This window comes from Rosa rugosa, chromosome 3 (assembly GCF_958449725.1).
Source record: "Rosa rugosa chromosome 3, drRosRugo1.1, whole genome shotgun sequence".
Taxonomy (NCBI): Eukaryota; Viridiplantae; Streptophyta; class Magnoliopsida; order Rosales; family Rosaceae; genus Rosa; species Rosa rugosa.
In genome coordinates, this window is record NC_084822.1 from 52,045,657 (window position 1) to 52,061,306 (window position 15,650).

Consider the following 15,650-nt stretch of genomic DNA (forward strand, 5'->3'; position numbering starts at 1 on the left):
CATGGATACGGGAAGCCAAACCTCCATTTTCAGCAGCAAAATGAGCAAAGAATTCATCAAATCATGCTTTCATATTCCATATTTTCTTCTTGCACGTAACAAATTTTCTATTTCATTCAAATTTAGAAAAGATCATCACATCATCATCAAAACTGCACCTCCCTCCAAAAAGGTTCAATCTTTGCCTCATTAAACATTATTGATGCATCAAAAAACTAAAATAAAGACCAATTCTTTGTGCGAAGCAATCCAATTTTGGTACCTCGATCTCACTTTCTCAGACCCAAGAAGTACAGAGTTCACTAAACCCAATTCAATATCATGTTTTTCTCCGATTATCATTTCAACTTATATAAAATTATAAATATGGATTTGGCAAGCCTTCAATTTGAACCTCAACCCAACTACATACTTAGCTGATAAGTCCCAATTCAATCTTAGAATCAAGAACAAGTAGTCAATGATTATGGAAGCCATTATTGTTTATATAGAACTTAGGTGGAAAAAGAATGAAAAATAAAACTTGTTGATCAATCTCCATGACCTTATATTAAAAGAATAGAGAACCTTAGGTGGGTTGAACAAATGAAACAAAGATGATTTGACTCTGTTGAGGAGAGCACACGATTAAAAGATGCAGTTTTTATTATTATTATTTTTAATTTATAGAAAGGGTAAAATAGGAAAAAAGAATTTATAAAAATTAGAAGATGTCCAAATAGTAAATTGAGAGGTGCAGATTTTATTTTTTATTTTTTTATCTTTCATTTTGTTCATTTTTTAGAAGGGCAAAGTTGGATTTAAAAACTTCCAAAAATTATTGGAGGTCCAAATACAATTTTAGGAGGTATGAATAGAACTTCCCTAAGGATAAAGAAAGAAAAATGGGAAAAAAAAATTACTCTTCTTACCTCTCCCAAATATAACATTCAATTAAATTAATTTTTTTTAACGGAATTTCCTTATATTGCCTATATAGTTTTATAATTTACCTAAAACAATTAATTAAAAATAATAATTTCTATAGATGGCCCATCATTTAATACAAAAATAAATTCAAAACAATCTGATATAGTATGGCATTAATGCAAGTAATTAAAAAAAAAATATAGGCTACGTGGCCTTATTCGACATGAGCATGCAATTCTTAGAGTAATTATTCGATGGTTTCGGACTACTCAGTGCTACTGCACAGTGTCTTTTGCAATAAAATGAGAACATCGACTTATATTAAGCGAACAATAAATCTTCATGGATAGTGTGAGTCACCTACCCTCTAATGTTAATACATACATAATCTCAAATTACATAGAAAAAAGAAGAAGTTACATTTCTCATTAGGCACACCTATAAAATCAAACAGTAATTTATTTGAAGTTCTCAAACAAAAGCGATACAAATGTAACCAAGACTGATAATTTTAATTAGCCCGTGACTTTGACACGGACGACACTGCTCTCATCAGCCTCCTGCTTTTCAACTCTTTCAGTAGGAGGAGGAAGCAAACCCTTTGCTTTACAAGTATCAACAGCTCCTACAAACATGTCCTCCAAGCTGTATTTGAACTCGAACCCTGTTTCCAATAATTTCTTTGAAGAAAAATGGACCTTTGGCAAGTTCTCCTCAATGCCCTTGAACCTGCACTCACACCAATTTGTCAATTCATAATGTTCATTAACATCTATATGGGGTTATTGAGGCCGGAATTACAATTACTTACGTTGTAGGAACATTGTACTCGGGGTACTTTTCCCTCAGCAATTTCGCAGTTTCATGAATCGTAGCATCGTGCGATGAACAAATGTAGCGGCCCTCTGCTTTCGGATGCTCATACAAGTATATATGAGATTGGCAGAGGTCGTCTAGATGAACGAATTGGCATTGCTTTATGATCGAATAATGACTTTCTTTTCCTATTAAAAGTAATGACAGAATGTAAGTTAACTATTGCCAATTAACAACAATGTGATGTAGTGGTACTGTAGTAGTTGTACCAATGAGTGGCGAAAGTCCAGTAACGAGGCTCGGCGGCATGGCAGGCATGAGAAATGGACCGATTACGAGAGTTGGGATAATGGTGATGAAATCAATGTTATTTTCTTTGGCAAACTTCCATGCCTCTTGCTCAGCTAGAGTTTTGGATACAAAATACATCTGAAACAGAACAATGAACCCATCCACAGAATTAGAGTTTTGCAAACAAATTAAGAAATTATCTAAGACATTGATCAACATTCATGTTCTTAGTTAGTACTTACCCAACCAGTCATCTTCACTCTCCGGCAAAATTCGACATCACTCCAGTTGCTTTCGTTGTAGACCGGCTTATGGGTCTCTTCAGCATTGACAGATCCAGCCGAAGATGTAAACACTAGCCTTCTAACAGTCTTTGCTTTTAGACATGCTTTCATGATGTCTAGCACCCCATTTATAGCAGGTTTGATCACTTCGTTCTGACAAAGAAAACAAATGTCAAGTTTAAACCATGTTTAATTATCATATAAAATCAAGGACTACAACTAATAATTCTCAATAAGAACTACAATATTGTAAAAAGAGATTTTATCACAAATAGTGTATGAAATATGGATGATTCTACACTTTGGTGTATGAACTTCGAAAACTATCAGAATGGTGTATGAACTTTGCATTTTAACATCATTTTAGTATATGGGACTAACACCGTTAAGTTTGACCGTTAAGTTCTACCATTTAGGCACTGTTGGAATTTTGCAATAATTCTAATTTATCATGCAGATAAACAAAACCTTCCTTCCTAAGGACTAGCCTTCAACATGCCACAATTCACCTAACGACCTCTTGTCTAATTGGTTACTAACAGGGCGGAATCACTGCTGCCTTAGTGAGGAATAATTCTGGTAAATGCAAGATAATTAAAATTGTCTGCAGGTCCTCTAACAGATAAATAAAGACTAAAGACTTAGTTTAGCTAGAACAATAAATATTTTTGCGACAAAGTACTAGGCACACATTCAGGAATTTATTTATTAAACATAAATACAGACTGATAAACCCAGAGCCTTACTCTTGGGTAAACAGCTAAAAGTTGTTTAGCTATTCATGACTGTAAAGACTTACTTGGAGTAAAAGCACACTCCACACTTGGAGCTTCTAGGTAAAGCACACTGCTACTACTATGACTCTGGCTTTCTTACTCTTTGAGAGAATGTGATTCTCCTCAATTTTCTGATGCCTTACAAACTAAACTTAGAGCTCCTTATATAGGGAGCAGAACTCAAACCAGAGTTCAAAACATAAAATGGTACAGCACAACTCTATTATTGTCTGCTCTCGTGAGTGCTCCTGATGATGGAGGTCGGTTGGCGAAAACCAGATTCCTTTAGGTCAAATGTTTTTCACCTTGTTCTTTTCTGAAAAGCAAAAGCATCTTTAGGAAAAGCCAAAGTTGCTTTCAGTGCTTTTTACACCTGCTGCTTCACATGTTTTCGTCTGTTTCATAGTTGTGGCCTAGGACAAGAGAGTTGTCAGCCATCCTAGCTTTAACTTCATTATCTTCTACGTCTGTATCTGCATACATCTTGTAGTGGTTGTCATTTTCAAGTTTTTGGATCCACTGCAAGCAGGGTAACGTAGAATCGATCTCTTTTCTCTTGAGAGACAGAAAAAGGTCACTGCTCACAACCTTAGGGTGATCATAGGCAATGATTATAATTTTCTCCCCTGCTGCCAGGAATGTGTTTTCTTTATTTTCTTCGATGATCTTTTGGATATAGTCGAGGGACATGGCTTTCATCCAGGGAATGCTAGAGTTTGGCTGGCCATTGTATCCCACACAGGTAGGCTGAAGGTACCTTCCTTGGATAATCCTCACATAATGATATGGAGAAATATATTCAATTTCACCTTCTCTGTTTTGGATCCATTCAGGAGGAGTTGATCTGAATTTCAACCTGAGGATATAGTCGTTTTTTCTGACATTCTTGACTGTATTGACTATGATTGGAGGTAATCCTTTGAGATCATCATTAGTTTTAGTCCAGAGATTATGGACAAAACCGTTTTTAACAAGCCAAAACTTGTGTTCTTGAGGATGTTCACTCTGAACATTGACCATCCAACATAAGGTCCAGGGACTACGAAGAGAGTTGGAGGGAAAGAGTAGGAATTCTGACTTCCAATGAAAGTATGAAAGTCAAACCAATCTGGTTCTGTTAGTGCTAAAACAGGAACTCTAGCACTTTCAGGATCTTCAAGATACTGAGCTTTTTCATTCTGGACAGCACTCTGCTGTGTTTTTTCATTAATTTCTTCAAATTGTGGTCTAGCATTTTCATGGAGTTCTTCAGCTAGGGCAAACAAAGCTGGGAACATGAGACCACTATTTCTTTCTTGAAAGGCGTATAAGAGGTTATCTAAGATTGTCTTCTGATGGTATGCTAATCTCCTGCCAGTTCGAAACACAGGATCTGCAAAAGTTTTCAATTCGTAGTTAAAAACATTTATTAATCCAATTGGAGTTGATTTTATTTTTGGCAAAGCAACAGCCTTCAACGGTCTTGATGAGCCTTTACCGTCTGCCGTTTGAGACGGGCTAGCCAATCCTTACCCTGGGATTGATTAGTTGTGGCTAGTCCTTTTGGACTTAGCAGAAACCTTTTGAGGATTTTTTTTCTTTAGGATCCTCAGCAATTTCAGGTTCTTTCCCAGTTCTTCTGTTTCTGGGATTGCGACCTTCGTCGTCATCTCTTCGGCTGAACATTGTCATTTATCTGGTTAAGGCGTCTGGAAGATAATTCTTGTTTCCTGCAATTAATTCAACATTATAATTATATTGGTTAAGAAATAATTGACAGTTTGCTAATCTTCCTCTATCAGCAGCTTTATCAAGTTTAAAATTTTTGAAATTATTTACTCTAGCACAATCGGTGCGTACAGTAAAAGGTTTTCCAAGAAAAGCTGGAGAGTTTAAAATTGTTTTCTTGATAGCCAAAATTTCTTTTTCTCTTGTAGGATAATTTTGTTCTACAGGGCTGAACTTGCCACTACAAAATTTACAGATCTTTTCAATGTTAGTTCCGGGCGTTTTTGCTAAAACAACACCGGACCAGTAATTATCACTAGCATCTGTTTGGAGAATGATTTCATCATTTTCCTCTGGTTGTTGGAGAGGAGGGAGATTTTTGCAGAGAGCTTTTATCTGCTTCACAATTTTTTCATCATCTTCTGTAAAGTTCAATTTTCTTTTGGAACTTGTTTTAGGAGATAATATTGTTGTTAGTCCTGAGATTTTGGGTATGAAATCTCTCCCATAATTAATGACTCCTAAGAATCTCTCTAGACTCTTAGCATCAGGAATTCTATCTGGGAATTTCCAGATTTTCTCAAGGATGTGGGGTTGGAGTTTTATCACTCCATTCATGATGTTTATTCCAAGGAAATCAACTTCATCTAGGATAAAGAAGACTTTCTTTTCTCCTAAGATGATTCCATGCTGAACTACCAGCTTTACAACCTCATAGAGGTGTTTCATGTGTTCTTCTCTGTTTTTGGAGAAGACAAGGATGTCATCAATGTAGACGACGCAGAATTCAGCAACATGTTTGAAGATGTCATCCATCTTTCTCTGGAAGATTGAGGGGGGCTTGTTTTAGGCCAAAGGGCATTACTAACAATTCGTAATGACCTTGTGGTGTTCCAAATGCAGTGAGGGGAACACTATCTGGATGCATCTTGACTTGCCAAAAACCCGATTTTGTATCAAATTTTGAAAAGACTTTAGCTCCTCTGAGCTGGTTGATCAGTACTCATACTTGAGCAATTTGATAACCATCTTTAACGGTTTTCTTATTGACATCTCTGTAGTCAATTACCATTCTAGTTTTTCCTCTGATATTTTCTGCATGATTTCTCACGTAGAAAGCTGGAGCATGATGAGAGCTAGTGGATGGATTGAATTAATCTCTTGTTCAGGAGATCTTCTATATCTTTTCTGAATTCCTTTTGATCTTTCTCTTTATACTGAGGGATGGCTTTGACATGACAGATAGCATTCAAGTCATGTAATCTTAATTCACAGACCACTGGGTCTTTTTCCCAAAATTTCTTAGGGTCGACATCTATATTCTGTTAGAGAATTTTCTTGATTTTATCAAGAGTAGAAATTTTCTGAGACTCAAGCTTATTCTGGAAGTGCTTGAGGTTGTGTTCATGGATGAAACTAGCTTCTTCATCTTCACTAGTTTCTTCTTCTTCAGAAGAATCTTCAATAAGCAATTCTTTTTGTTGCTTAATTTGGAGTATCAGTTCTAATTTGGGTTTGTAGGGCTTATGATCACCACTATTTTGTTGCGATCTGTGATATTGAGTGGTAAATTTTGGACCTACTACACTTTGTGCTTGAGTAAGCATGTCTGCCCAGAACACCCATTCTCATTTTCTAAAGCCTATCGCTTCTTCATCTTGAATAAATCTTTGTTGGAGAATAAAATTATTTCCCAACAAGAAATCTGATCCTTGGCCTTCTGATTGCCAAAGGGTATTGATGATAAATGTTCCTCCACCAACGGTTATATGAACATTTCTTGCTACTTTATTCATTGTAAGATGGCTTCCATCAAACTGGACACCAGCAGCTATTCTTTTCTTATCTTCTTTCCAGAGTTCTTCTGGAATTGCAAATCTTTTTGCAACTGTGAATCCTGATCCGTTATCTACAAATGCATGTAGATGATATTTTTTGTGATCAGGGAATTTTAATCCGATCTCTATGTAGTTGCTGTATCTACTTGTAGAGATGACTTTCGATTGTTGAAGCTCATTTTCCTGAGCTTGTTCTTGTGGTATGAATGGTTTACATTCTTTTGGACTATTTCCTGGTGGTTCAACCAGTTCTAGATTGTCATCGAGCTTTTCTTCATCGATCTCTTCTTCCTTTATTTTTGAGGAAGAGGGTTCCATAATTTCTTGGAACAAAATTTCTATTTTCTTCTCTTTTTGTTCAGAGAAATATTCTTCATATTCTTGTTCTATCAATTGGCTGATAAAGCCATTCTTGGTTTTTCTTCTTGCTTCAGCTATGAAACATTCTTTGTGATAAGTCTTTTTTGACTCTTCACAAAACATAGGAAGTCCATTCTTTTCGTGACATAAGCAGTAGTCACAAACGAATGTACCAGGGTTCACCTAATAGGAAGACATTATTGTTTCTGTCTTACTTTCTTCCCAGTTTTTGACTTTAAGAACATTCATATGTCTAGATTCTAAGTATTCTACTTCAGATTCTGTTTCAGAGTCAGATGATTCTTCTTCTTCAGACCAGGCATAGTAAACTGACCTGTCATCATCTTCTTCATCAGAATGAGCTATTTCGTAGACTTTCATATTTGTCGTTTCTACTATGGGCTCATATTCTTCAAATAGAGCTTTAGTAGATCTTTTACCCTTTTCTGGGCATTCATTGACATAGTGCCCTTCAGCTTTACATAACCAACATCTGCAAGCTTTCTTGCCTGGTTGTTTATTCTGATGGTTGGTCTGATGATTCTTCTTTCTGTTGAAGAATTTCTTCTTTGGAACTTCATCTTGTTGTTTCTTGAAATTGGAACTTTTTTTAAATTTCCAATCTTTTTTCTTATTACTCTTTCGGAATTTTTTCGAGTAATATTTTTCTTTTCTTTTTCTGTGGAACTTGGATTCATGACATCCCTAGTTGGTTGGCATATCCAGTATTCCGTAACAGAAGTTTTCAACTCCTTTGAGCTGTTTTTTGGCCATCTTGGCTCTAAGATTTGCTTTGCATTGTTCTTTTAGTAATTGCCTGATTCTGTCGGCAATTCTTCCAACTGAAAATCTTTCAATTGGTTTTTCAGCTATGCTTTCTCTCACAGCTGTTCTCCATGGTTCAGGGAGTTTTCTGTGTAACAAGTTTACTAGATCAGTATTCTCTAGTTCACCTATTGTACAGTAATATTCTTGAAATTCATTCAAGTATTCTTTAAAATATCTCATGTCACAGATTTTGAGAGCATAGATATTTGATTTGGCCATTTCTTTAGCATTTTCACTTAAATTTGAGAGATCTCCACAGAATTGATCGTACAGGGGTACTGAAAAATCATACGGAGATTTTGAATTTTTTATTTCTTCTAGCCAGTCTCTTCCTCTGGCAGTCTCTTTGAAAGACAGATACTACTTTTTGGCTACTCCGGTGAGAGTAGTTTCATAGTACACCTGAAGATCTGGTGCTTCAAACTTTCCAAGAGTGAGAGCAGAGGCCATCATCAGGCTATCTACCCACTGATCAATAGCTTTTCTTTTATCTAGAGCTTTGTCTAGATTTAGCTATATTCCATAATTCGTGATTGGCACCCGGGGCATATTGTCTTCTCGGACAAATCTTTGAGAATTTATTTCTTCTTTTCTGCCTATAGGGGCTTTCTGCACAGGGAGTTTCAGTTTTCCCTTTTCTCTAATGATGAAAGTTTTGGAATTGGAGCTTTCTCCATCTTCCATCTCTATATCTTGATAAGGAAGGATTTTTCTTATCTTTCCTAATTTGAAAATTTTCATTTCTTCGATTAGTTGTTCTAATCGTTCGGTATTTTCACAGGATTCTGCTTCATCATAGAGTTCATAGAGCTTTTTTGCTCTAAGCATATTTACTGGTCTTTTTAGATCAGCTTCTAATTCTTCTTCAGTAATAGGATCTGTTGATTATTCAACAGAGAATTTGGTACCACTAACACTAGCTTCTCTAGTGCTGTAGCTTCTTCTGAGAAGATTTTTGTTTATCCTGACATTTTCAGGACATACATCACTTTTCCTGTGATCGTCAAATCTTAGATTGATATCTTCAGTCTTTCTGCTTTCATAAATTGCCGCTTTGGCATTTTCTGGTGGTTTTTTCGGACCAGATTATTTCCATTCAATAGGAAAAGTTACTTCATTCCAAGTAACCTTGTGAATCTGTTGTGATTGGTTCTTCTGACTGGTGAGGAATCCAGTAGTAAGACCTGGGATATTTGATATCCTTGTTTTAGGTTCTACTGTGGTACTCATCAGCTTATAGTATATTCTATATACTATTGCAAGTTCCTGCATATCTTTTTTCATTGATATGCCATCTGTCTTGACTCTCAGTCTTAGACAGTGAGCTGCATCTTTCAAGCTGGTTGAGAAATTTGGAAAGCAGTTGAAATATGCCACTTGATTGCATAGAGATGCTTCAAGTGTTCCCAACAGGCTAGCTTGAAAATCTGTTAGTCTATTGTCTTGTAAGACACATAGAACTGAACAGTTTATACCTTCTCGAGCAAGTAATTTTATGCCAACTTGGACTGCTCCAATGTGCATAAATTGATAATTTTTTGTTCTTGCTCTGACAACTTCATCAGGAGTGATCATCAAGAGATCTGTTTCTCCTGTTGTAGAGGGGGTTGTAAATTCTAATAATTTGAAATGATGACTATCCATTAGTTCAAACTTTCTCCTTTTGTAGATTTGTTTAAAATCTAACTTTGGAATTGCGGAGTTTTTTACCTACTGTTCAATTTCATTGTATTCAAATCCTACTCCTTTCTTCTTCCCAAAGATGCTCATCATTTTAACATCTCTTGCTACCATGATACTAGTTAGACTAGTAGAAGGTTCTAGAAAAATCATGCTTGGCGTAGGATTCTTCTCAGGCTTTTCTAATGGTTAATTTGAATCCATTAGTTTTCTTTGATTTTACTGGAGGCTTTTTTGGATCCTTCAATATATCTTTCATGGAATCCAACATTTTTTGCTATTCATTGATTTTTCTGCCAACACTTTTTAGTTGTTCTTCTTCCCCTTTAGGAAGTTCTTTGATATAATCTATTTTGTGCTCCAATTTTTCTAATTGGGCGATTATATCCGGTACTTTTTCTAGATGATCCTGACATCTAGATACTTCTTGTATCAGGTTCTGATGTTTCTCATCAGAAGATTTTAGTAGAGAATTCAACTTCTCTAATAGTAATTCAGACATTGTCCCCATTGAGGATTCCCCTTTTGAGCTCTTTGCAAGCTCTGATACCAGTGATTTGCGAATCTAACCGATGCTCAAATAATCAAGAGGTTTTTGTTCCTCTCGGAGAGTATATTCGAGATCTCCGATTTTATTTTCAGATTTATAGATTCTTTTCTGTACTATGAAGATAATATCCCAATAATCTGGGGTTTCTTTTTTGAGCCTTGCTCTGAAATTTTTCAATTTTCTCAGTTTTTCTCTTTCTTCTGCTAATTCTTTACTAGTTATTTTCCAAATAGCAATTAACTCTAATCAGTCTATAATGGAAATTATGAATAGTGAAAAATTAATTGTTTACCTTCAAGTGCAGAGGATAGCTTTATAGCTGCAATATGTCAAACAAATAAACTCAGAAGTATGGGCCCACTACGTTTTGTCAGTTTTTTTTTTTTTTTTTTTTTTTTGTAAAGATAACGGAAATGTTAACAGCGTACACCAAAATGAAAGAAATAAGCAAACTTGATATACTAATGTGATAGTTATAAAAGTTGGTATACTAAAGTATAGAAAGGTCTAAAGTTGGTGCATGGTTTGTGATGTTTTCCCTTGTGAAAAAGACACTTGCTGATGTTCATCTTGTACAAAAAGAAAATACTATTTAGTGTTCCTATACTCAAAATTTCAATTTTTTTTTTCTCGAAACAACTAAAAAATCTTGGTTTTGGTTAAGAATTGAGAGAGATTTTTTCTCTCTCTGAAACTCCTCTGTGCCCTTGAGAGTCGGTGGCACTGCCCGCCCTTTATGGGTGCTTGCCTAAGCTATGTCTCAGCTTCCCTGAGCTATGTCTCAAATCTGAGGCTTTTGCCTCTTGCTTCATCTCTTTTTTTCTCCTTCGGTCTCCTTCCCTTCTCCTTCCATCTTGCCCCATTTTTCTTTCTGTACCTTAGCCCCAAATGTTCTCTAACTCATTCCTCACCGCCCATCACCTTCTTGTACCCACCATCTCTCATCTCCGGATCTTGTTGCCCAGATTTTTTCTTTTCCTTTTCAAATCGGTACCATGGCTTGGTTCTTGCAGTAACTCCTCTCAAACGTGATATCTCGCGTCTCAATCGGAAGATAGGTAGAGCTTTGGCTCGGGTGCATGCACCACCTCCTTCTATGTTCTATTATCGGGGTCTATTGGCTCCATGTGTTCTGGGCTTCGTTTGTCCAGATTTGTTCTCTGAGTTGTGGCTGCAAATCTCATGTTATGGTGCAGATTTTTACTGTGGGGATGATGATGAATCTGTGTTTAGATCCTCTATTTTCTTCTTTTTTTTCCATTTTCAGGGTTATTTTTATCGGGCTTTGGTGTAGGGGTCTCTTTTCAATCTGCAATTTTGGAGTTCCATGTATGGATTCAGCTACGACGGCTATGGTGGACGTTGGTGGTGCTGGATCTGTGGCGGCTAAAGACAAGGAGAAGTTTAGAATTAGGGTTTTCTTTTGTTTGTTTGTTTTCTGTTGGGCCTCCTACTGTTTGTTTGGGCTCCGACTTTTGTGTATTTTTTATATTTTCTGCCTTTTTATTAGGTTTTATATCGTTTATTTTAGAATGCCTACTAAATCAAGATTTATTAAGATCGAGTCATGTACTTCTTCAGGTCAGCCTAATAAGTACATCAACCAGTCACAACCAATCTCTGTTTACTAGGCCATTTATTGTAAGTTTATCATTCTAAATGAAAGTTTATTTTACCGACCAAAAAAAAAAAAACTAAAAAATCTTCAATAAAACTATCATATCATGTGACCGAAAAAAAAAGATAAAAGACAGTCATATCACATTATGGTCTACAGGTTTGTACTCATGTCACATTATGGTCTAGTTTTTTGTACCCATAACGTAGCACGACAGTCTTCTCAAAGATCTTTGTCCACATTTATAATAGAACATATGGAATGCCCATTATTGAATTTTTAATTGTATGATGGTGTTCAACTGTTCATCTTTTGTCTCATCGTAAGTTTGACTTTTTTTATCGAGACCTAACTTTTTGATGCTCTAACAAACAAGATATTCCGGCAACTAATTATAACTCCACCACCACTGTCAACGGTTGTGTTTTGATTTCTTTTACTCTAGAGATTAAGTTGATTTATATGTTAAGCATATATACCTCAGGGTCCTTGGGCTCAAAATCCATAGGAGTGGCGACATGGAACACTCCGGTGCATCCCTTGATGACTTCGTCGAAGCTTCCCTCCTCCTCCAGGTCTGCCTTCCACAGCGTCAAGTGAGTCGCCGCCTTTGGTAAGTCCAGCAGATGCTTGACCTTCTTCGTATTAGCTGTTAAAACAATTTACTTAATCAAACCATGATCAGATGAACATTGAAATGATGAAAAACATCAAGCTATATAGCTAGGTTGCACGGACCAGGGTCTCGCACGGTGGCTCGGACAGTGTAGCCGCGCTCTAGGAGTCTCATGACGAGCCATGAACCGACGAAACCGGAGGCGCCTGTCACGCAAACGGACTCGGATTCCGATGCCATTGCTTGGAGATTAATCTAAGGATAGAGGTGATGATCGGAGACTCCGGGAGAGAGGGAAGTTCGAAAAGGAGAATGTTTAATGCGATCTTCTTAAGGCGACTAAAAATATATTTATACTGATGAATGGAGAGGAGTGTATTATTTACTATTTAGCAGCCTAGCCTAACACGCTCGTGCTCCTGTTTTGGTTTAGGCTCAGCTTCCGAGCTCGATCACGTGGTCTCCTAACGGTTGATGCACGTGCGTGGTTGTTGATACTTGATAGCCACCCCAAATTAATCTCATTGAACTTACAAGTTGAAACCTTTGTAACAATCGCTAGCTTTAAAAGCAGTGATATATCATATATGTATGTGACCTTCATAACATCCACACACTAGTTATGTGGATTCATACTGTGTGATTCCAGATTTATATAGAATTACCTTGATTGTTTTGCGATACCACTTTTATAACGTAAAAATTGATTTACAAACTTAATCAAACATTTCGATTTCAGCAACAGAGCTGCTCACCTATGAGACAGTTTTTGAGAGATTGTGATAATATCATTAGCCAAAATGTTGTTCCTAACACGCTTAGGATTTAGGAGCAGTTTCAGTTTGCTTTTTTGTTTTATTTTTATTGTTTTTAACGACAGATTTATGAATTCGTGTCAAGAGTCAAGACCACCATTGACTTCGGTTTCGATTTCTTTCTTCTCTCTAATTTTGTGAGCTGCAACCCATTAATCCATTACCTAATCCATGCAATACCACCTACCACTTAAAAGTCAAGAATTTTAGTCATCTCAACAACCAATTTTAGGAGCAGTAATGAGCAAATCATCCCTGGTCAGTAGCTGACTAGGTGAACGGGATTGGCTAAAATGACATGTCAACCAATCAAATAGGGAGAAGGAATGATGACTGCATAATTAATACTATCCCTAAAGGGAAAGTTCTATTGCAAAGTTGCAAACATATTCATTAGCGTTGGGCTTTTTGGTCACAAACTTCCAGAAGCAAATGATGGGATTTGCCTATGCCTAATATTTGAAATGCAAGTGTTGGATTTATGTGTAGATCCAGAAGATAATTACACTGTGGATTCATATTATGTAGAGAGGATCTACTCTAGAGAATGCAAAAGATTTGGCCCAGAAGACAGGATGGCCCAAATACTGTTCCTAACATGCTTAAAAGCAAAGGTGAGCCGAGTATCTGTTGAGTTTTGGGTCTAGGACTTTAGGGTTTAGGCGATTGTCCAGGGTTGCAACTGGTAATATGAAAAAATTGTAGTAAACAATGAACAAAATTAGAGAGAGGAAAGATAATCGAAATCTAATACGAAGTCGATAGTGGTCTTGACATGAATTCATAAATTTGTCATTGAAAAAAAAAAAAAAAAAAAACTAAAACTGATAGTGATGCTCATCTAAGGGACAGTTTAAAAAGAGACAAATAAATCTCAATCACATGTATTAATTTCAAAAACAAAAATTATAATTACCAAAAACTGTATATTTATTCTCAGCTGTTAGATTCACTTCTCTCTTACAAAGTGATTAATTCAGACAATGCACCAATCTTATAATGAAAACGCTTTTATTTCTACCCACGCATATGATTGTAGATTTGTAGATGAATCTCATTGATGATATTCAAGTCGAACATTATCTAATACGCGGCTTTGAATTAATCTCTCTTGTATTCGTCGACATTTTTGGACCTGTGGGAAACATGATCTTGCTCCTCCAAATCCAAAATCAAAAATGGGTCCTCAATAACCTCAGTTGGCAACTTCAAGAGCTTTCATGCACAATATCTACAAACTTGACTTAAATAAGAAACTGACCTCTATTTTCTTCTCCTTCGCAAGTCCATGTTCCCTTTTTCAGATTCCGGATCCCGCAATCTAGCTATTGTATTTATATGAGGTCAGAATGGTGCCTTCTGGATTTTGCTTCACATGCATTGTTAACAAAACTCACAGCACTACTGTGAAGAGTGGGGGCACTTTGCTTCCTACCTAGCTCTAATCACATTCCGACTTCATTAAGAACATATTTGGGGATTATCTCATTGAGATTTAGCATGTAATGTTTGAAAACTTTTTTATCATGTAAATTGAGAATTGAAATAATTAGTCTTTCGTTAGTCGAACTTACAACTTCTAATTTATTAAGAGAAGACTTATACCTCTAGACTAAATAATACTGAATTATTATTATTATTTTTTATTGGGAGTGAGGTAGTAAGCCACTTCGGTTATGTTAGTGAATTTGTATCTACTTAACAAAACCAGACTAATCCTTCAACATAAACGCAAGAATCTGAATACCCTTTAAATCTGCTGACCACAAAATGCTAGGAGTTGGGACTCGAACGCTAAACATACAAATTTCATGCTACACCACTCGACTAACCTTATCATACCAGGTGATTTAGTACTGGACTATAGTTTAAATTTTTTGTAACGAATCTCAAGGAAAAAAAAAATGGTCAGGAATATTATAGTATGAGAACGTGGTATGAGGATCAAAGATTCATAGGGGAATAAAGGTGAGGAAAACTTTTTTTTTATTTATTAAAAGGTAAGGTAAGGTAAGGAAAACTTGGAGCTTTGTTTCTTTCTTTATTCTTTGCTTTGCAATTTGCATTTGCTTATTCTATTGTTAATTATGCGTTTGAACTTCGAATCTAGGGTTTGTCTCCATAATCCAAACTCAGATACCAAAACAAACAAAAGTATTATATATAAAACAACCAAAAGGCAATCTAAGACCAAAACCTGAGAAGGAAGCTTCATCGGGATAGCTCACTCGTCGTGGCACTCAATTAAGGGATTCAACCAGGTTGCTCCACGTGTCAACGCCACTGGACACGTAGGGAGTGCAGTGACCGTGTGTGCAACGGTAAAAGACGAAACGTCGCCGTGATGTCCGGTGAATGATTTGTCCTTCTTTCAATGCGCTTTTACTTTCGGCAGGAGCAATGGTCCATTTTGCCCATCATATTAGGTCACCAAATTAAATGACCAAATCTCATATTTCCCATCACATATACATAAGCATATGGATGATTATGTGAAGTCTAGTCTCGCACTTAGTTAATTCTGTGTTTTTGTTTTGAGTTTTTATAACGTGATTATTGTGT

General features: G+C 36.3%; 1 protein-coding gene across 1 annotated transcript; it reads right to left on the reverse strand.

Moving 5' to 3' along the window:
* Window positions 1-1,199: 1,199 nt before the first annotated feature.
* LOC133736716 (bifunctional dihydroflavonol 4-reductase/flavanone 4-reductase-like) lies at window positions 1,200-12,624 on the reverse strand. Its single transcript, XM_062164312.1, has 6 exons — window positions 12,396-12,624; window positions 12,137-12,306; window positions 2,259-2,453; window positions 1,995-2,154; window positions 1,721-1,913; window positions 1,200-1,638 (listed from the first exon to the last, which is right to left on the reverse strand). The coding sequence occupies exons 1-6, from the start codon at window positions 12,511-12,513 to the stop codon at window positions 1,425-1,427; spliced, it is 1,050 nt and encodes a 349-aa protein (XP_062020296.1). The 5' UTR covers window positions 12,514-12,624; the 3' UTR covers window positions 1,200-1,424.
* Between the last annotated feature and the right edge of the window lie 3,026 nt (window positions 12,625-15,650).

What these genes read in the sequence shown, in the direction of transcription:
- LOC133736716 (XM_062164312.1), bottom strand. Translation starts at nt 12,513, where the DNA reads ATGGCATCGGAATCCGAGTCCGTTTGCGTGACAGGCGCCTCCGGTTTC. An exon ending in AGCCACCGTGCGAGACCCTG is followed by an intron (nt 12,307 to 12,395) that starts GTCCGTGCAACC and finishes TTGTTTTAACAG; the next exon opens with CTAATACGAAGAAGGTCAAG. An exon ending in TGGACTTTCGCCACTCATTG is followed by an intron (nt 1,914 to 1,994) that starts GTACAACTACTA and finishes TACTTTTAATAG; the next exon opens with GAAAAGAAAGTCATTATTCG.